The sequence below is a fragment of the Atractosteus spatula genome, chromosome 16 (assembly GCF_055471065.1).
Source record: "Atractosteus spatula isolate fAtrSpa1 chromosome 16, fAtrSpa1.hap1, whole genome shotgun sequence".
Classification (NCBI taxonomy): domain Eukaryota; kingdom Metazoa; phylum Chordata; class Actinopteri; order Semionotiformes; family Lepisosteidae; genus Atractosteus; species Atractosteus spatula.
In genome coordinates this window covers 8959878-8981214 of record NC_142721.1, presented here as the reverse complement: position 1 = coordinate 8981214, position 21337 = coordinate 8959878, and the positions used below count along the sequence as shown (strand labels likewise).

At 36.0% G+C, this 21337-nt stretch overlaps 2 protein-coding genes across 2 annotated transcripts; both read left to right on the top strand.

The window, feature by feature from the left end:
• The first annotated feature begins 1150 nt into the window (after positions 1–1150).
• Positions 1151–9553, top strand: LOC148819516 (uncharacterized). Its single transcript, XM_088935180.1, has 13 exons — positions 1151–1327; positions 1754–1950; positions 2077–2214; positions 2461–2599; positions 3525–3789; positions 4870–5011; positions 5258–5416; positions 6406–6464; positions 6794–6969; positions 7115–7515; positions 8193–8289; positions 8557–8746; positions 9056–9553. The coding sequence occupies exons 1-13, from the start codon at positions 1208–1210 to the stop codon at positions 9196–9198; spliced, it is 2226 nt and encodes a 741-aa protein (XP_088791306.1). The 5' UTR covers positions 1151–1207; the 3' UTR covers positions 9199–9553.
• Positions 9554–12294: 2741 nt separating this feature from the next.
• LOC148819515 (uncharacterized) lies at positions 12295–20950 on the top strand. Its single transcript, XM_088935179.1, has 13 exons — positions 12295–12455; positions 13045–13241; positions 13357–13494; positions 13653–13791; positions 14412–14967; positions 15405–15546; positions 16095–16253; positions 16443–16501; positions 16832–17007; positions 17215–17615; positions 18626–18722; positions 19196–19385; positions 19895–20950. The coding sequence occupies exons 1-13, from the start codon at positions 12336–12338 to the stop codon at positions 20041–20043; spliced, it is 2523 nt and encodes an 840-aa protein (XP_088791305.1). The 5' UTR covers positions 12295–12335; the 3' UTR covers positions 20044–20950.
• The last annotated feature ends 387 nt before the right edge of the window (positions 20951–21337 follow it).

Below are 21337 nucleotides of genomic sequence, written 5' to 3'. Positions count from 1 at the left end.
CTAGGAATTTTAAAAAGCTGGATCCATAATTGATGGTTTCACATTAACATACCTTTCAACAACAATTCTGTTTCCCCAAAGAATTATACAAAGCTTACTATCACGTTTCTGTTGTTTGTGATGTTATTGGACACCAGTATTATGTCCACATATGTACTGGCCATGTGATTTTAGAAACTAAGCAGAGCTGGGCCTGTGGTGTATGAGATATTGTCCTCCCAAAGAGTTATTAAAATTAGTTTAAGAGTACTTGCATGTTTACAAATTTATACAGCCCATCAAAAGTGTAGTGATTTTAACCCAGGTGATAGTGACATTGGGCCAATTTCAGAAACATTTCTTAAGCTTTAGCAATAATAGCATATTCCTTATGCATGGCAATATGCAATACATATACCATATTTACAATAAATAAATCACACGAACAAGATAATGACAATGAAAAATATGGCATAAGATATTTTTGAAAAGAGAAGACAAAAAAGAAAAGTAATGAGACAAAACATTCATGCCACATTCTTGCTTTTTATGAGATGGTCATACCTGTTTTCTATCCATGCATTACAGTTTACATTTTTCTTATGATTAAGAAGCTTTTGTGAATACATATCATTTCTTGGTATCACTATTGTAGATCACTATTTAGCCAATGCAAGGTGACTTTTTCAGGAAGACCGCCTGAGCATGCATTACCTTTTCTTAGTAAAAATAATTAATATATAACCTACACATTCCAGAAAAAAAGCGTGAAGAGTAATTTCACTTGCTGTGCTCCAGTAAGACAGCTGTGATGCATGGCTCATCTTAGAGTGACACCTGAAGGTCCCTGCCTTAGTGGTCTCTCTCCATGTCATTTGTTTATTTAGGACATGACAATGAACCCATTATCTTAGCTTTAAGACTAACTTTAATGTCCTGCCACTCATGCTTAAAAGTTAGATGGGTTAAAGTGGTCTTTGTAAGCAGTGTTACATACTGTAGCTTGTATTTAAACTTGGGCTAAGATGGTCCTTATCGGAAAGGAACTATTTGTGAATAAATCCTATGGATTAATCTTAACTTCCTCATTCCAAAGGGTGGCACTTATTATTTTTCCTTTCTTTTGTGTTCATCCAAAGATGGCTTCACTGGTGTGTGTTTCTGTGTCTATATGAGGCAACTCTCCCCTTGTCCTTGCATTTCTGTGCACCAGTGATATTCAGAAACAATGTCTCTGATTGCACTGGTGGTCTGCCTGAGCCTGGGCTCCAGTGCCTTTGCCTCCCATTTGCAAGGTGGGATCATGACCTTCAGTCCCAAAGGAAGAAACCCAGACGGGACTTTCAGGGTAAGAGTTGTGTTTTCAATATTACACTCTATGCATGCAGTAGAATAGCTTTTTATGAGGATCATGGGTGATTTTTATTAATATTCCATCTTTACTCAATACTCTTGCAAACAGAATGTCAGTCAGACAGCAATTATGGTTTGTATAAGAACACCATTTTATCATATTTTAATTGTATTATTACAAGCAGAGTATAGCATAAATACTTCATTCAAAAGTGGGAAGGAAAAGAAAATCCACATCTTAGAAGCCTACATTCCAGTTAGACATGGGTTGTTACTACCCAACCTGTTTTTTCTTTTGTATTGCATAAAACAATATGAATATTGTAATGTAACAATTATTGATCACATTTACTTAACACATTAAACAGAAAACATATTTAAATGAAGGTATGAATGATACTCACTGAACACTTCATTGCAGGTAGATTTTCGGTACAAAGAATCCTTTAGGACTGGCTGCCATCAGGAATTTTACTGGCCATGCCGTAGTGGGAACTGTGGACAAAACACCCATTTTCAATATGGGAAAATAGATGACGATCCCTTAGGAGGTGGCTGGTGTCAGGCAGAGGGAGTCATGACAAGAAGCATTGCCAGTGACAAACCTTTCGAACTGAGGTAAGGTAGTTTTCTCAATTTTAAAAATGACAGAGTAGTATGATGCTATATAATATGCTGAACTATCACATTTTTCAGTTTCACTGACATAATTCTTTTATGCATTTGTTTGTACCAATATTACAGTGAGTCAAGCTGTTGCTGGAACTCTGATTCATACAGTGCTCTCTCTTGGCAACTTTTGACATATGTCGATCTAGGAACAAGATCGGACACCAGACAACCAAACAGGTCTCCTGTAACTACCCTTCCACCAATAATCCGGTATGGCAATATAGATTTTTAAATCATGTGTTTAAATATTGCACTTTGCAAAAAAAAACCTATATAATGTGTATATCTTGATTTAGACACAAATGTTCCTATAATAGGCATCACTAGCTTTCAGCCAAATCAATCTTTAAATGAGATTACAGATTATAAATAATGGCATGCACTAGTGCATCTACTTCTGGAAATGCTGCTTAATATTTTTTTAAAACACCTGCAATCTTATTTTGTGTTTTCAAGAGTACCCCGAAACTGTCCAATAACATACAGATTACTGGCACATGACCCAGATGGAGATCGTGTCAGATGCAGATATGGATTTAAGGAAAACTTCGAATGCTATAACTGCAGTCTACATGTAGATTTCCACTTTGATGAGGTAAGTGTCTTGGAGAAAAATGATCAAATAATGTCTAGTATTTTTATCTGCTAGCCTCACACAGTTGTGAGCTGCTCAGGTTTAAAGTTGAGTATGTGAACATTTATTTTGATTTTCTGTCTTAAAATAATTGAATATTCTTTCATTTATTTCCTTTCTTCAGCACATGGTTTCATTAGCATACAGTATACTGTATAGAGTGCAGTGTAGCTTTGTGTTCCCTAATTAAAGGTAAAACCGGTTTATTCTTTAACAGTACCATAGTGCTGAAAAGTAATACTGTATATTCTCTATAATATCAAACTAATAATAACTAATAAACTAAACTAATAATAATAACAAAACTATAATATCAAAGATTGTTTCAAGAACATTCCAAGGATATTTAGGGAATCTAACAAAAGATGCAATTACTGTATTCTTCAAATACAAATATATAATTACATCCTATATAAAGTATGAAGGGTAAAATGTGATAAATTAGTGGGGTCAATAAGAACAATTGAATGGAGTCATGCACACTGACAAAATATCCTACAAAGTGTATAAAGTGAATCTGATGGGTAAGCAGGTTTTTTTTATTATTTTTTGTTCTAATTTTATGTAGCATGCAGGTAGAATCAGTGGCAACCGAAGATTATTGGAATTTTGTTTGTAACCTCTGTGTGAATTAGTTTCCATTTAGCATTTATGCAATTTTGAAATTATGGACACATGCATATTAATGTTTTTTGTTTTCGCTGCGGACAAGACGATCTGTCTTACTTTCCCCATGTTGTAAAGTTAATTATGAAACGCTGTACAATGGATACTTACAGTATTTATTATGTTATTTTGCTGCCCTGTCAATGTTTTGGGGGCTATTCTTGTGATCCTTTGGAAACTGTACATTTATAAGTAAGCACGCATTTTTTCTCCCTTCCAGAATACGTGTACCATTACATATGTTCACTCATTGACGAGGGTTCATATCTTTGAGATTGTTATGGAAGATTTTCCAAGACAGTACATCAGTGTAACCTACAGGGATAACACTTCATCAGTCCGATCCCCGTTGCCACTGTCCCGGCGCCGCCGTGGTGCCGCAACACCTTCACTTACGGATTACCAAACCATTTCCTCTACTAAGTACCCACCTACCAGTTCTACGTCTCCCTTGAGCAAAATCCCTTTGCAATTTATTATTCAAGGTATTAATTTTAAATATGTGTATTCTCGCTAACCCTTTCCTATACAAATACTCAGCCTGGAAAATAAATGAAAGATGTATAGTGGAATCATGCTGTTGTACTTTTGTTTCTTAAGGATTTGACAAACCTTTATAATCAGCAGATCATATACTTTACTTAAGTATATAAACGACGTAATGCCTCTCTTATAATTGTGGTGTACCAGAGAACAGAAACTGGCAATTCAGGCAATTCTCAGACAAATGAAAGCAATTTTAGTATTTGTTACTACACTGTACATTGCATTTTCTCTTCTGATCTTTGATTAATTGCTATGTGGGGTCCTGTTTGCAAAGTAGTGCATTAAAGATCTTGTTAATTAATACACTCATTGATGGCTTTATAATTTATTTTTCAAAATAAGTTGTACTTCCTCAAGAAACAGTGACCAAGGAAAAGAGCTTTAAATTTGAAGCACAACAATCAGGTGTCCGTACACTTCAAAACCTCAGCATTATGTTTGAACTCCTTAATCAACAAGTACACACTCAACATCGCTAGCCTTTGGGTTCCTGTAGATGCAGGAAGACTCCCCAAAGCTGAACTTGCACTTTTGAGCTTGAACATCCATATAAGTTAAGGATGCTAGTGCTCTAAATATTGTCTCATTCCATGTTTGGTCTTTGAGATGTAAACATCTACAGAAATCATTGGCAGGGAGAACAGTAGGACATAATTTTGCTGCTTAGTCAATTCATTGACTCAAAAATGGTCATTTGTGGTATTTGTACATTTTATTTGAGCAATCTGAAATGCTTGCACATTTCAGTTTTGAACAATACCATAACAATCACCTGACTTAATGCTGTCATGACAAAAATAATGCAAATACATACCTTGTGTGAAATGCATAAAAGCATTTTTCTTCTGGTTGTACTGCATATATTGGCAACAATTCAACCACAAATTTAAGTTGTGTGTTTTTCACATGAATGTGTTTTTTAAGTCTGGGCACAGAGCAAACATTTTTTTTTTTCAGTTTTCAAAATACTGAAATTAAACTCAATTTAACTATCTTGCTTTCCCATTGCTGTATTTCAGTTGATAACGATGTGCCTTCCTGCACATTTGGAGATTACAGACCCAAGCTCCTGCCTCCCACCCCAGCCCACGGTGCCTTTCTGAATGCTACAGTGGATCATGTATTTGAAATCAGCATTAGAGCACAAGCATTCTACTCCGTGTAAGGCATTAAATCTCATTTTTCAGAAAACAGTAATAAAAATTCATTTCAAATGAAAAAAAAACATAAAAACACAATCAGCTCATAATCTGATCTAACAGGAACTTTAATATATGTTCTTTACCACAGTTATTGACATGAGATTGGTTGCCCTACTACTCTAAATTAAATAAAATACAACCAAAACTAAATGCATTGCATATTTTTACTATGTATTTAAGATCTTTGCAATTTTCTCCTCTAAAGGATTTATGACATCAAGATCAGTGGACCTCTGAATATCACCAAGTCATTCCAATATGATGACATCAACAAAACTGGACAAGCGTTCATACGATGGACACCAAATGTGAATGACTTAGATGAGAATGTTCCTATTTGTTTTATTGCAGAGACCAGAGATGGGTGAGTATGAAATTACCAGTCTAATCTTACAGGGGAAACCTTTCAGGATATTGCTAAGAGCATGCTGTCACTATATGCTGTCATTCGCCTTATCACTGTGCTGGGAGGCAGGACAACCTAAGCAGACTTCTAATTTCTGTTTTTGCACATATAAATTCAAATTCAGCAAATAAGTAGTTAAGCAACCCAAGACATGTCATATTTATTACTATCTGAGCCACAAATAGCTTTTACAGGCTCCCTGCATTTGACATTCTGTTAAATTTAACTACCTATCTCAATCAACAAACTTCTATTGGAACAGCAACTGTCACTACCCTTCCTCCTTTTTACATACTTTACTATACTGCCACTTCCAGATGCTGAATACTAGGAGCCAGTTTAAGGGCTTATGTCTTTCCTCCAATAAATATCCTGTAGATATTATATATTTAAAGTTAATCACATTATAGTTTAAAAATGTGAATTAAAATTAATACTGTGTATCCCTGCTTATTCAAACTCTTTAGCATATGAACTTTCCCTTAAATACTTTGTTATTCTCTAGAAACAGGAATTCTTTGCAAAAAGTGGTGAGGCAGGTGGAAGCACAACACAGCAATCACTTATCTGTTGTATCTTATCAGACTTTGTATGTTAAAATTAAATGTGCCTGGCAAGTTGTAATGTGCCAAGATGTTAGGATTAGCAACACAAATGTATGCTGTTTACTACAGTATATTCTTATTTCTCATCCATGTCATTAACCACTATTACACAGGTACTGTATTTGTACAGTAGAATACATTTTTTACAAAAAGAGCGATTTTCTGTAGTATACAGGTCTGTGTTCCCTAGTAGCCATTACAGTGTCCAAGGTAACAGATGTATAATATAATACATATAACACCAGAAAGGATGTATAAGACAGTTTGGGATCTCTAATTTATGAGAGGTCTGATGTCACATGCATGGACTTCTCTTGATTTTTTCTGAATTACTCTTTTCAGGTATCAGTCAGAAGTGAGATGTGTTGTGGTAATTGTTGGAAGAAATTATATTCGCAGTGGTAAATATACAACTTAAAATTATAATTATTATTACATAAGGACTTTAACACCGAACATTACCTCCAACACTCCACAGAACATTTTTATAACAACATTTTGTTTATGCTCTTTTCTATCTTAATGTATGATCATTTTGATTTAAAACAATTTGATTTAGGAAATTTAAAACAATGTTAAATAACTGTAAGTAACAGCTGTGTAAAATTTAAAATATCATAAATGGCAGCATGCTTGACTATAGCAAGTTCATCTCTAATTTTAAAAATAACAATTTCAGCACATATATAAATATTTTAAAATTATTTTCTTTCCAATTTAAATCGAACAGGTGAAGCTGAAATTGAATGCACTGAGAACACCATGAGAATTACTGTGCTCAAGTCTTCAGTCAGAGGAATTCATGAAAGCCATCTGCGTCTCAATGACCCCTCATGTACGCTGACATCCAACGGTACTCATGTAGTTGCAATAATGTCACTTCACTCCTGTGGAACACAGCTTGAGGTGATGAGTGTTTCTGATTCTTTTTCCACATTGTCTTTAAGTTGAACTGAGAAGTTGAGATTTAAATATTTTCTTTCAGTTAGCTATGGACATGTGACCAGGGGAATTTTGAACTGAATTATTTTCTTTTTTATGACGCTTGCAGGAAGATCACAAATTTCTTATTTTCAAAAATGAGATTACATCATTTGATAACCCAAACGACATCATAACCAGGAAGCATCTGGTAGAGATTGGATTCTCTTGCTCCTACCCCAAGACGGGTAACGTGTCTTTCGAGTTCAAAGCACGCAGGATTCCCTACGTGTTCACGGAGTCTGGCTTCGGCAGGTTCACCTATCAGTTTGAGTTCTTCAGCTCCAATCTGTACAACAGAATGATCGACTCCAGCTCTTACCCAGTGACAACGGAGCTGCGGGACATGCTTTATATGGACATTGTGGCGACATCATCTCTTCCCAACACCCAGCTGTTTGTGGAGTCTTGCAGAGCGACTCCTCATGATGACCCCAATGACCCCGTATTCTATGACATCATCAGAAATGGGTAAGCAAATAAAATTGGAGGTTGAGAGGAACTGTGAGGAAAGACATCTGCCATCTTTCTTGTGTGAAACATTGCAGAAGTGTAGAGGAGAGGGTCTCAGTCTCAATGACATCATCAGGACCGGGTAACCAGAACAAAGGAACAAAAGAGATTGTCAGAAATCTCTGTCACTGTCTTGGTGTATGGTGTAATATAAAGTACCTTTACCTTTGTTCTTATTCAGAAAGAAACCTTTGTGGGTTGGTGATTTAAAACAAAACAAAACAAAACACATTACAGCAGATACTCAAAACCTTCCAGAAAAGAGAAGGAGGGCTAACCAGTCAAACTGTGGAGCAAGAAAAAACACTGCCACTGTTTCCCACTAGCAAAATGTCACCCAGTTGATTTCTTTCCAAAAGATAAATTTCTGCTAACAAACACGACCAAGTGCGAATTCATGGAGTCCCAAAATCCACCTAACCTAATCCACCTGGTTGGTTCTCATATAGTACATTTCTACTATACTTTTTATAACTGTTACTTTGTGTAATTTGGAAGCATTCGTAGCACCCATCATAGAATACACAAGAATTTTATAAACATAGTAGCCTCAAATGAAAACACTTTTATGCTCTAAAAATGGTCGAATGTGACCTCCCTCCAATTTTGAAAGTAATAGTAGCTTTGTTTTCTAGATGCCTTCTGGATAATACACTTCAGGTCTTTCCAAGCAACAGGACAGAGTACAGGTTTGGAATGGAAGCTTTTGCCTTCATCGGCCAGTATGAAGAGGTCAGAAAGACTATCTCATGAACTTTGTGTTTATACTACCACCATCATAAGTTCTCGTCTAAATTCAGAATTTTAAGAGGAAGTTAATCTTCTATTAGTCTATATTCTATTGTTTCTTTAATCCAATAGATAGGATTTAAAAGTACATTATTCAGTTTACAGAAATATATTTTTGTCTTTATGTTTAAAAAATGTTTTCAATAATGTTTTAAAGTTAAGTAATTTTCACTGTTGTTCAGTGCCGTCTGTGCCCTTGTGTGATTTAAGGTTTACATCAGCTGCATGGTCATCTTGTGCCAGGCTGGCAACCCCTACACCAGGTGTGCCCAGGGATGTACCAATGGCACTTCCATCTATGATGGGCATCACCTTCAAAAAAGAGCTTTGGTTTCACAGACTGCAAGACACTACATTTCCCAGGGGCCTGTGCGTCTAGCCAGGAGCTCAGGAAGTGCAGGTAAATTTGTATAAAGACTTTAAGAGCTTTGGTTATAAGTGAGTAGTGTTAAGAGTGAGTCGATTTTGTCTTTTTGATGCATAATGCATAATCAAAGATCAAGATATACAAGGAGAATTCACAGTATATCTACACTACAGTGGAAAAGCAAAATATCCGGTGCAAAATATAATGAGTGCAAATATGTGAAAGATCTATCAGAGAGTCCCAACTGTTGTAACAATGAAAATGTTTCCTTTTGAGAAGTAGTTTTGAAAATGTAGCTTTGATAAATAATTCAGCAAACCAATTCTTACCCATTTTTTTCAGTATCCCACGTGAATCTGAGCCCCAACATAGTTTTTGTTGCTGGGACTCTCCTGGCTGCCATTGGCCTGGTGTGTGGAGTGGTCATCTATAAAGCCAAGATCTCAAAGGTCCAATACAAAGCTCTTCCGACTGCAGACCTCTGAAGTGCTAATCATCAAAGCGACACTGCTAAATGAGGTGGAAAGGGTAAAACAAATTATTCAAGTGAAATCCTGTGAAACAATTATAATATACAGTACTTCAGTAAAATCATAGAATATCAGTTGAAAGGGAATTAACTGTCAAGCTTACAAACTAAGTAGATGTCTAAATCATGACAAAGCTATAATTATAATAAAAGCAATTCTTTTCCTCAGAGCTTTGTAAAACTCATGTACATCTTTTATTCTTTTGAATGTGATTGGACTTTTATTATTTTTAATGTGATTTTAATGTGATTGGACAAGAATGAAAATAAAATGATAACACTATATGTAACATGTTAATAAAAACTTGAGCATAAAAGTGTGTTCTGACTTGTTATACCAATTCTCACACGAAAGAAAGAATGCAATGGTGAACTGTGTCAAGTTAGCCCTCGAGGCTACATGTTGATTTTTCCAAGACTTGCATTAGTTGGAGCTAAAACTACAGTATGTGTACTCAGGGGTGATTTAAAAGGTGTTGTTGAATAACTTCCCAAAGGCACAGAAATATTTTTGTGCAGTTAATTGCAATCCATTACAGGATACAGTATATCAGTCCCGTCCCTGAAGACTCACATTTACTGTTTTTTTTTGTTCCAGCTTTGTTCTCAGTTGCATTAACTCAGATAACAAGTTGACTAGAATATTTTTCCCTACCAGAAAATAGTATATTGTAACTGTACAACAGTTAAAAGACAATCTCTAACATGCTTAAGAGGTGAAAACAATTCAAATTAATCATATTAGTGTAAATAAAGGTTCTGAGAACTCAGATGTAACAAAATAATTCAGGTGGGTAGCTGCATCAGCATGCATAGTCTGCAAAGGAACACGTAATAGGTTTATTCCATGCTGAAAAGAGAAGAGAGAAAACACAATTTTTTGTCTGTGGAGCCTTCTTCGGGTGTCAGCCTAAAGGTCCCACACCTGAAGAGGGCTTCACAGCCGAAACGTATTAAACGTATAAACCTATTACTTGTTCCTTTGTAACAAAATAAGTTAGTTGCCATAGAAGGTCAAGGCTATAAATAGTTGGTACAATATAAAAAAAAGACATGTAACAAGTGAAATTGAAGACAAGCTGTTCTTTTTTTTTTGCTATTCAGTATGTTTCCTGTCTCAGTCTCACCTAATTAAAGGAAATGCTAAACAGGTGCTAAACAGGTGTGGTTTGAAGAATACAATGAGGAAATCAGTCAGAAGAATGATCAAGGTACAGTATGTTATCGACAGACAAAAGAAAAACCACAAAATAAAGGTGCTGAGATAGGATTTTAAAACTGATCTCACCTGACAAGTGTAAGCACATGTGTTTTCATTTTTTTGTTTCTCACCATTAAATTTAATTTCAATTTACATTACAATTATGTAGTACCTTTTATTTGTTATTGCAGAAATGGTCCTCGCATTACAGAAATTTGCCTTCTTTACTTTCGCTTTCTCTTTCACCTCAGGTCTTGGAGGCCTTGGAAGCATTCCTTCTCATATTTCTTGAAAGGCAGTGGAGTCACAGCTTGGAGGTCTTGCTTGCACCTGGAATCACTTCCACTCCTTGTTAGGATGACTCAGTGTTCCACAATGTCTGGAAAGATATAAATGATTAAAAGAAACTAAAAAATATAATGGCCACATCCCAATTCTATCAGCGCAATGGCTCCCAAAAAGAAATTTTTGAAAGGTGGCATCTGTTCCTCCATATTGAAATCAAGTATTATAACAACACCTGCCTTTGCCATTCTGAACCTGGTGTGAGTTTTTCTCATGTTTGTCATGTTTTGAATCAGTTGGTTTACTGCTTCTGGGAAAGAAGATCTTAAAAGGTTTTTTTATAACACTTGATTCAAGCCACTGTCTTGGCAGACTCGGCAGTAATGTTATAATATTAATTCGCAAGTGCCAGGCATGATACCTGCCAGTTTTGATGTTGATTCACTACAGAGTGTTCAACTGAGATCAGTTTAGATGTTTATAATTCAATGACATAAAAGAGTAATGGTGATCAGAACACCATATTGATTCACACAGTAATATAATTTTATAATGTTGGGAAAGCTTTTTCTCTAGGACAATACCTGTCATATTTGGACTTAACATGCTAAATACCTAAACCCTTGTTTAACAATGTACAGCATTTTGAAAACAGAATGTTGGTCAGAAAGCTGTCTTGGTCTGCACAGGTGCGGCATTCAGCATGACTTTATTTGTATAAGCTTGACAGCTCCACAGTCAAAACGTTGTGTTTTTTTCTCTCTCCTCTTTTCAGAATGGAATAAAAATATTACTTGTTCCTTTGCAGACTACACATGCTGACACAGCTACCCACCTGAACTATCTTTTTAGGTTTCCATGTTTGCGTAAAAAATAAATAAAACACAAATTTATGCTTTATTAGTGCAGCCTTTGTTGTTCCTGTTCTTGGTGTTATAAAACCCAGGTGCCCGAGCCTGTCAGGATAACACTTGGAAGCCAATTAAACTAAAAAAAATAGTGGGTTTACTTCAAACGAATGGTATCAGTGCTTACTATATGTGTGTCAAATTAGCTTTTCATTTTATGATGAAACACATTCAATGCCATTTTAATAAATAATATGAAATAAAGTTTAGTTCACTACAGTTTAAAGTTCAGATCAGGCCAGGGCCTTTCTTCAAAATTGGTGTTGTAGACTTATGGGTCATTAGTACTTGGGTTGCTGTCATTAACAGTAGCATATGCTCAGATACACTGGGTGTGTTTGTGTATTCCAGTCCTAGCCCTGAACTCTAGCCTACCTCATCATTACACACTGTGGAACATAGCAATAGTTGACTAGCCAACAATAATAACATAAACCCAACAAACGTTTTTTTTTTATGTAGCATCTTTCTGACATCTTTTTTCACTCCTGCTACATAACAACTTTGACATAAATGAAACAAAAACTCATCAATTTTTTGCTGTATATCATGTTTGATTAACTTCCTCATTTTTCCTTTTTAACTCCTATTGTGTTAGTGACAGGTGACTTCACTGGTATTTGTTTCCATCGTCTATATAAGACACTGTCCCTGTCTTTGCATTTATGTTCACTGCGGTGAAATAACTACAGTGTTACAATGTCTGCCTTTGCACTGGTGGTCTGCCTGAGCCTGGGCTCCAGTGCCTTTGCCTCCCATTTGCAAGGTGGGATCATGACCTTCAGTCCCAAAGGAAGAAACCCAGACGGGACTTTCAGGGTAAGAGTTGTGTTTTCAATATTGGACTGTATAGCGGTTATTGAAAATACTTTTATAGTGAAAATATCTAATATTTTAATTGTATTTCTTCATCCTGTTTAATCTGTACTTTAATCTTTACTTAATGCTCAACTGACTTGCACAATGTGTCCTTTCCATTCCATTTTGGCAGGAAGAAAAACCAAAAAGATAAATTACTTGTATCCTTATTAAAATACACTGTAAAAGTGCTGACCACAACAATGTCTGATTCATGTGAACTAAAGAAAACACTGAGTCAATAATGATCTAAAGGTGTAAAATTGTTTTTGCAAGTACCTGCATTACTGGTCTGAATAAAGCTATTTTAAAAATGCAAAAGGAATTGTTTGTTTATATGGATATATAGCAAATCATTTCTGAAATAAGTAAAGGGAAAAAATCCTTATTATTATAATAGGCTTTCACTACTGGGAAGTGTTAATACAAGACAGAAACAAAAAAGTGCTGATCCTGTCTTGTTTTTGAATTTTATTAAACCATAATGAATATCTTGATGCGGTAATTATAACTTTATAATTATTAACAAATTAGCAAAATTGAATTACAGGTAGACATTCGGTACAAGGAATCCTTTAGAACTGGCTGCCATCAGGAATTTTACTGGCCATGCCGTAGTGGGAACTGTGGACAAAACACCCATTTTCAATATGGGAAAATAGATGATGATCCATTAGGAGCTGGCTGGTGTCAGGCAGAGGGAGTCATGACCAGAAGCATTGCCAGTGACAAACCTTTTGAACTGAGGTAAGGTAGTTTTCTCAGTTTTACATGTGACAGAGTAGTGTAATAGGCTGAATGCATTTTTTCAGTTACACATTGAAATATTTCTTTTTTGCATTTTTTTGTACCAATATTACAGTGAGTCAAGCTGTTGCTGGATCTATGATTCATACGATACTCCCTCTTGGCAACTTTTGACATATATTGATTTAGGAACAAGATCGGACACCAGGCAACCAAACAGGTCTCCAGTAACTACCCTTCCACCAGTAATCCGGTATGACAATATAGATTGTTTAAATATTGTAATCCCGTGTCTTGAGAAGCATTTTGAGATTAGAGATAAATCATGCCTTGTACTAATGCATTGTCGCTTATGAAAATGTTGTTTAACTTGCTTTAAAATTACCTGGTGTCTTATTTTGTGTTTATCAGAGTCCCTCGAAACTGTCCAATAACATACAGATTACTGGCACATGACCCAGATGGAGATCATGTCAGATGCAGATATGGATTGAGGTCAAACTCGGAATGCTATTCCTGCAACACACATCCAGATTTCAACCTTGATGAAGTAAGGTTAAAAGAACCATAGAGTAATGAATCATGACAGTCATATACAGCAAAGGCAGAAAATCATAAACTGTAATGAAAATACAGTTTGTATCAATGGGTTCTAGAAACAACATATACTTAGGGAATAAACAAAAAGCTCTACATACCACTTAACATACTCCCCCAAAGAGCACGACTTCATGACTTCGGTCACAAAACAGACAATGGGTGAAACTCAAAAATCATTTACCTTCATTTTAATGAAAATATTGCTCAACATCCCTGTTTCTATACTGTATTTGTGAAGAACTTAAGCTTATTTGTATGTTTAATTTTCTTATTCTAATTTAGAAATTATCTGATAGTATCCACTAACAACAAATGCTTTTGCAATTGCTAATATAATAAATTATATTGCAATAATATTTTTTTCATATTAAAGTTATTTACTTAGAAACTCAACTTTCATGCAAAAGTCCCAGTTGTTTGTAATATTTATCAATATACTGAATTAGTATATATTTACCATATATGCATATTTTTTATCATGTAAATCTATGGGTCAAAAACAGGTTAATTTTTCCAGTGTTTTGAACTTGCTGTATATGTGTATGTAACCACATTTTCTGCTTTTTCCAGAATACATGTACCTTATCGTACCAATACTCGTTAAAGACGAATCATCTGTTTGAAATCGTGCTGGAGGATTTTCCAAGGCAGTATGTTAGTTTAACATACACAGATGGCACATCGTCCGGCAGATCACCCTTGGTCCCACAACGAAACCGCCGTTCTATCACTGCGTTCGGGGGAGGTTCTATGTCACCCTCTCTGCCTACCACAGCAGCCTCAAACTGGTGGTGGTGGTTTCCAACAACAGCACAAGCACCTACTACTACCACTGAACCTACTACCACAGCAGCCTCAAACTGGGGGTGGTGGTTTCCAGTGGCAACACCTGCACCTACTACTACCACTGAACCTACTACCACAGCAGCCTCAAACTGGGGGTGGTGGTTTCCAGTGGCAACACCTGCACCTACTACTACCACTGAACCTACTACCACAGCAGCCTCAAACTGGTGGTGGTGGCCTACAACAACCACAACATCCCCAACTACTACAACCACACCATACTCCCGTTCCCTTCTCAGTCCGCCCCTGAGTAAGATTCCTTTGCAATTTGTTGTTCAAGGTATGTATTTCCAAACCCTTTCCTTAAATTAGAACAAATAAATTAGAATTAAGACAAATAGTCCATTATTTTCTATGGAAATATTTCATGTAGAGTAGTGGGTTCATTCTCTTTTTTTTTACTTCAGTCTGAATGCAAGGAGAAACAAAGACTTCATATTTGGCCAATGACAATGGCAGGGGGGACCTGTAGTCATCAGCCATTGTGTTCATTGAAACACAACAAAAACCTCTGAAAAGAATTTGTTGTTGTCAGACGTACAGACATGTTCTTTGTTCTGTAATCACGGTTTACTTATTTTCAGCGTAAGGGGTCAATACACAACTCTTTTGTTTTGAAAAATAATGCAATTGTTTTTTGAGCTCAATGTATTTTCATTTAGATCTAACTTTGAAGTTGAGGTTAATTTTAGATTTCTTGTTTTCCGTTGTTTTCAGTTGATAACGATGTGCCTTCCTGCACATTTGGAGATTACAGACCCGAGCTCCTGTCTCCCACCCCAGTCAACGGTGCCTTTCTGAATGCCTCTGTGGATCATGAGTTTGAAATCAGCATTAGAGCACAAGCAAGCTACACAACGTAAGACATCATGTCTATTTTGTTTATAAAACAGGAAGGCAGTTCAAATTTGCGAAACAATACCCTTGAGTTGTCTCACGCCCCAGCACCTCTGCTCTGTTAAGTACTAAATGCCCTTTAACCTTTACAGAGCTTGGGGTATGTCAAAAGGGAAAAGGATTGAGGCTCAGTGGAACCTATTTGCTCATCCTCATTCCCACTGTTGGTAGAGAAGCCAGTGGTTTGAACCACTATGTAAGAAACAATTGGCAGTTCTAGATTGCAATTGTCAATTGTAGATATTTGTGTTCATCAACACCACAGGATATCAATCTTTTAACTAAGCGAACTGAGAGACTCGTTCATGATTCTTTTGTCACCCCATAAAATCAATTATTCCAAATCATGGTTTCTGTGGCTGTTCAGAACACCTTGCAAACAATGTGGAATTTAAAAGGGGACTGTAATAGCAACTTTTGAACATTTATGAATGTCTGGTAGGACGCTTAAAATAAAAAAATAAATAATATCAAAGCTCTTTATTTACATATTTATTTAATCTTCCAAAGGATTTATGACATCAAGATCAGTGGGCCTCTGAATATAACAAAGTCATTCCAATATGACCAAAGATCCAGAATCGGACAAGCATTCATAAGATGGACTCCAACTGAAAATGACTTAAATGATCATGTGCCCATTTGTTTCACTGCAGAGACCACAGATGGGTGAGTAAGAGATTAACTATCACTACGTACAGTACATACGTTTGCCATGTTATTATTATTATCGCTGTTATTATTATATTGTATTATTATTCAACATAATCGGTTATTGAAGGTAATTTAAAAAGTGCTAAGGTTAATGTTAATTTTAAATGCTAATTTTAAATTAATTTCATGAACTGATCTCTTTAGATACCAGTCTGAACTGAGATGTGTTGTTGTCTTTGTTGGAAGAAATCATATAAGTGCTGGTGAGTACTGTTATTGGAGAAAGTAAAAGGATTTGTGGCAATACATATAGTACCATAGCCGAAGTGAGGGCATACTTTCAAGTGGTACTTTTAAATTTCTTTTCTTTTATGTCAGAAAAAATGGTTGTATATATTAATTTTAAAATACATCGTATTGTAAATATCAAACTAACAAAAAATAGTTCAAGCAACACAAAGTTTAAGGTATTTGCAATTATTTTTTTATTCAATGTGTTTGATGGAAGATAATGAATATCTTGTTTTCCAAAGTGAAATTACATCATTTGATACTGCAGGGTGGTGTTTACAAATAAAATTTGCATTGAACAGGTGAAGCTGAAATTGAATGCACTGAGAACACCATGAAAATTGCTGTGCTCAAGTCTTCAGTCAGAGGAATTCATGAAAGCCATTTACGTCTCAATGACCCCTCATGTACACTGACATCCAACGACACTCATGTAGTTGCAATAATGTCACTACACTCCTGTGGAACACAGCTTGAGGTAATTACTGTTTCTGATTTTTTTTCCCAAATACAGTGTCTCTCAGTTGGCCTAAAAAAAGTATAATTTTGAAACAGAATATAAATTATTTCACATCATCTAAAATGTTTCCAACTTTTATTGCAGCACCTTTATTTCAAGCACCTTATTGCTTAAGGTTTCAGAAACGTTTGAGCCGAATTATTTTTTTATTCATTATATTTGCAGGAAGATTCCGAATATCTTGTTTTCAAAAATGAGATTACATCATTTGATAACCTAAACGACATCATAACCAGGAAGCATCTGGTAGAGATTGGATTCTCTTGCTCCTACCCCAAGACGGGCAACGTGTCTTTCGGGTTCAAAGCGCACAAGATTCCCTACGTGTTCACGGAGTCTGGCTTCGGCAGGTTTACCTATCAGTTTGAGTTCTTCAGCTCCAATCTGTACAACAGAATGATCGACTCCAGGTCTTACCCAGTGACAGTCGAACTGCAGCAGATGATTTATATGGACATTGTGGCGACATCATCTCTTCCCAACACCCAGCTGTTTGTGGAGTCTTGCAGAGCAACTCCTCATGATGACCCCAATGACCCCGTATTCTATGACATCATCAGAAATGGGTAAGCAAATAAAATTGGAGGTTGAGAGGAACTGTTAGGAAAGACGTCTGCAATCTTTCCTGTGTGAAACATTGCAGAAGTGTAGAGGAGTGAGTCTCAGGGATGTTCCTGGGAGCCCCATGCCTTTCTGTTTCTTCGCTGTAGCCGAGTCTTTAATCACGGGCTTCTAGATTCACCTTTTTATGTTGAGCCTTCTTTAAATTGGAGGTCATGGTTCTTCCCAAACAGAATAGTTGCTCTCTTCAGATAAGGGGTAAGCAGCTGCTCTTGGAGGAGGAGTTTAATTGCCTCAGGAAGTTGAAAGGGCTGGTAGAGTGGAGCACGATATCATCAGCAGAATAGCTCTGCATCGGCTGTGTTGCCAGTCCCTTGTTGTGAAGCAAGAGCTGAGCTCTATGTCAAAACTCTCGAGTTACTGGATAATCATTCAGCACATTCCTCACCTATGGTCATTCACTATGGGTAATGCCCAAAAGAACGAGTTCACTGGAAGAAGAAGTAGCTGAGGGTGCTAGACATGTTTGCTGGGCCCACCCTTATGGATGGGATAGAGGTCCATGATCCAGGAGTGTCATAAGTGAGCTTCTGGTCCTCAGCATTGAGAAGAAGAAGCCAAGGTGCATACGAGGTTCCCTTTGGATCCACTGTGAGCATGATGGAAATCCCGAGGTTGGGGTAGCCTCAGGATACACCAGAGGGATTGCATCTTCCAGACGGCTTGGGAATCCCCCAGAATAAGCTGCTATGCATAGCTGGGGAAGTGTCCAATCGTTGAACCAACACCTGTGTGAGCAGATTCTGTAATGGAACAATTTGTAAATTTCATCCCAAAAAATTCTGCTGCCATTTTGTTTTATTATATGTTCAGGCTGGTTAAGCAAATCACATCTTGTTTCTCCTTTTTATTTATTTGTAGATTGTGTGGTATAAAAAATATTTGTAAATAATAATATTAATATAATAATATTTAAATAATCTAATATTAAAACATATTTGCTTTGTATTTTTAGGTGTGTTCAAGATAACACAGTTCAGGTCTTCCAGAGTAACCAGACAGAGTACAGGTTTGGAATGGAAGCTTTTGCCTTCATTGGCCAATATGAAGAGGTAAGAAAGACAATCAAATTGATTGCACAACAGTATATTGAATTGAACCTACAGTGTTGTAGATCATTGGTTGATAACTATTTTCAGAATAAAGTAGTGAAATATATAGATTGAGATGAAAAGATCTTACCTTGATGCCAATGTAATTTAAAAAGCTAATGGAAGACAAGAAAAATAATGACTATTAAGCTTCCAAAAATCTTTTGAATGAAAACAGATGTTACCATATCTAAAAATGTCTTCCCACTGTATGTTGTTAATGTACATGTTTAAGTGATTTTCATACTTAATTATACAATGAAAGAAAGGTTAAGTAAAATACAATAAATTTTCATAAGTTGAAAATACCTCGTAAAGAAAATAGCACATGATGTAAATGCACCTTTTGTAACTTTTTTCAACTGAGTTTTTCAGGTATTCTTTTTGATATTTCACTGTTGTTCAGTACCGACTCTGCCCTTGTGTGATTTAAGGTTTACATCAGCTGCACGGTCATCTTGTGCCAGGCTGGCAACCCCTACACCAGGTGTGCCCAGGGCTGTACCAATGGCACTTTCAATTCTCATGGGCATCACCTTCACAGGAGAGCAGTGCCTTCACAGACTGCGAGACACTACATTTCCCAGGGGCCTGTGCGCCTAGCCAGGAGTGCCGGCAGTGCAGGTAACTTTGGACAAGAACTAAAAGAATCAGTTAAAAAGTCGCTCAGTGAGACTGAAAAGACATCTGAACTTCATTATTTTGTGAAAAAAAGAGTGCAAAACATGGGTTGAAAGTATGGTTAGATTCAACCTCACAGTATTCATAAACTACTGTACAAACAAAATCTTGTGAGGGAATTTTTCTGTTTGAAATATACTGATAATAAAGATCTGGAGGTGTTGCAGCTTTTGCTGTAAAGGCTGTTTCCCATTCAGCATTGACAAATGCTTACAGTATCTATAATGCATAGGTGTGTCTAATTTTGTGTCTGGAGAGCCAGTTTATCTACAGGATTTCTGTGTTTCTTTAAAGTACTAGCATGGGACAAGGTCTTGAGACCAGTAATAAGCTGATCTGCTAATAATCCAGCTATTAGGACTGGACTGGAATAAAGTTGCAACAAGACCAGGACTGCATATTTCTGACATACAGATTCAAATTTAAAGCACCTTTTATCCCCCTTTTTGCAGCCTCCAGTTTGAACCTGAACCTGAACCTGAATGTTGTGTTCATCACGGGGACTCTCCTGATTGCCATTGTCCTTGTGTGTGGAACAGTTGTCTACAAAGCCAGGGTGTCAAGGGTCAGATATGAAGTCCTGCCCACATCCGACTTCTAATGTTCTTTTAAAGTTCTGAACAGCAGTCTGAGAGAAAATTGAAATGTAGTAAAAGCTACATGCAGCTTTGTAATATTGAAAATATACTTTAGTATAATCATACAATAATTGATCAAAGGCAATTTACTGTCAATCTTAAAATAGGCAAAATTAAACTTTGTGGTTTCATATTAACATAATTGCTGTACTGTACATATATGCATTTCTATTTCCTCATTGGTTTAAATATCCTATAGAATGCTCTGAATAGATTTTGATAAATGGGTTGTTTTTGAAGACTATCATTAGTGTTCTCAATTTGCTTCTTAGCGTGACAGTATTTCCCACACCAGGAAGTAGTTTACTGGTATTTCTAAACAATAAAAGTTAATCTCTAAATACAATGAATGTCTTAAATTAAGGTCCCTATATAACATACAATTCCCATGAGAATGTGTTCTAAGATGTTGCTCTTTTTGGTCTTATTAGATTCTTTTGAGAATGGTAATATTTTATTTATAGCCTATATGCTTTATCTAGTATAATGGAGAGCCCCTGAAGAGTTGTATTTTTAATCATTCTAAGCATATATTGTTTTGCAGTTTGCATGTGAGTCTTAATAGTTCCACTGCAGTATAAAGTGATTTTTAAAAATATTTTTATTGCATGTTTTGATCCCACACGTGGCACAGATGGCAGTTTGTTTTATTGTATTACATACTGATTGTGAAGTTTCTGTAGCACATATGCCAATGATTTTTCTTCAGATTTATTACTGAGAGCTAAAACAAATAAGTAAAAGTGCTATAAGCTTAATAAATTTTTTATTTCTCACTCCTTTATACAGGTATGTACTGTGTTTCTGGAGTTACTATACTTTCTTTGTGATTAATGGAATTAAAATGTTAAATAAAATCTTCTTCTTCCATTTGTTCTCCTTGCTAGATGTTTTTATTGCACAGGCAAACACTTCATGTGTAATATTAAGATAAAATCACTTTATTAGACATATACAATTTCTTGCATTAGGAATTTGTCTTTTTCGCATACCCCAGCTTGCTCTCCATGAGACACAGACACACAAACAGAAAGAAGCTTGAGGTCAGAGCGCAGGGTCAACCAATGTACAGTGCCCCTGGAGCACAAATCTAAACTTTTCTGCACTTCTCCCATTGTTAACTTGTTTTGATTTTCTAATATAGTGATTATATTTTTGCCTATTATATGTTTTACTGTCTCATGAATACAAAATTGATCACCTTTCTGATCATATTTCTGCAAATCTAATTGCATAATTGTAGATATAAGGGTGTTT

What these genes read in the sequence shown, in the direction of transcription:
- LOC148819515 (XM_088935179.1), top strand. Translation starts at nt 12,336, where the DNA reads ATGTCTGCCTTTGCACTGGTGGTCTGCCTGAGCCTGGGCTCCAGTGCC. An exon ending in ACCCTTCCACCAGTAATCCG is followed by an intron (nt 13,495 to 13,652) that starts GTATGACAATAT and finishes TGTGTTTATCAG; the next exon opens with AGTCCCTCGAAACTGTCCAA. An exon ending in TATGACATCATCAGAAATGG is followed by an intron (nt 17,616 to 18,625) that starts GTAAGCAAATAA and finishes TTGTATTTTTAG; the next exon opens with GTGTGTTCAAGATAACACAG.
- LOC148819516 (XM_088935180.1), top strand. Translation starts at nt 1,208, where the DNA reads ATGTCTCTGATTGCACTGGTGGTCTGCCTGAGCCTGGGCTCCAGTGCC. An exon ending in GCACAAGCATTCTACTCCGT is followed by an intron (nt 5,012 to 5,257) that starts GTAAGGCATTAA and finishes TCTCCTCTAAAG; the next exon opens with GATTTATGACATCAAGATCA. An exon ending in TATGACATCATCAGAAATGG is followed by an intron (nt 7,516 to 8,192) that starts GTAAGCAAATAA and finishes TTTGTTTTCTAG; the next exon opens with ATGCCTTCTGGATAATACAC.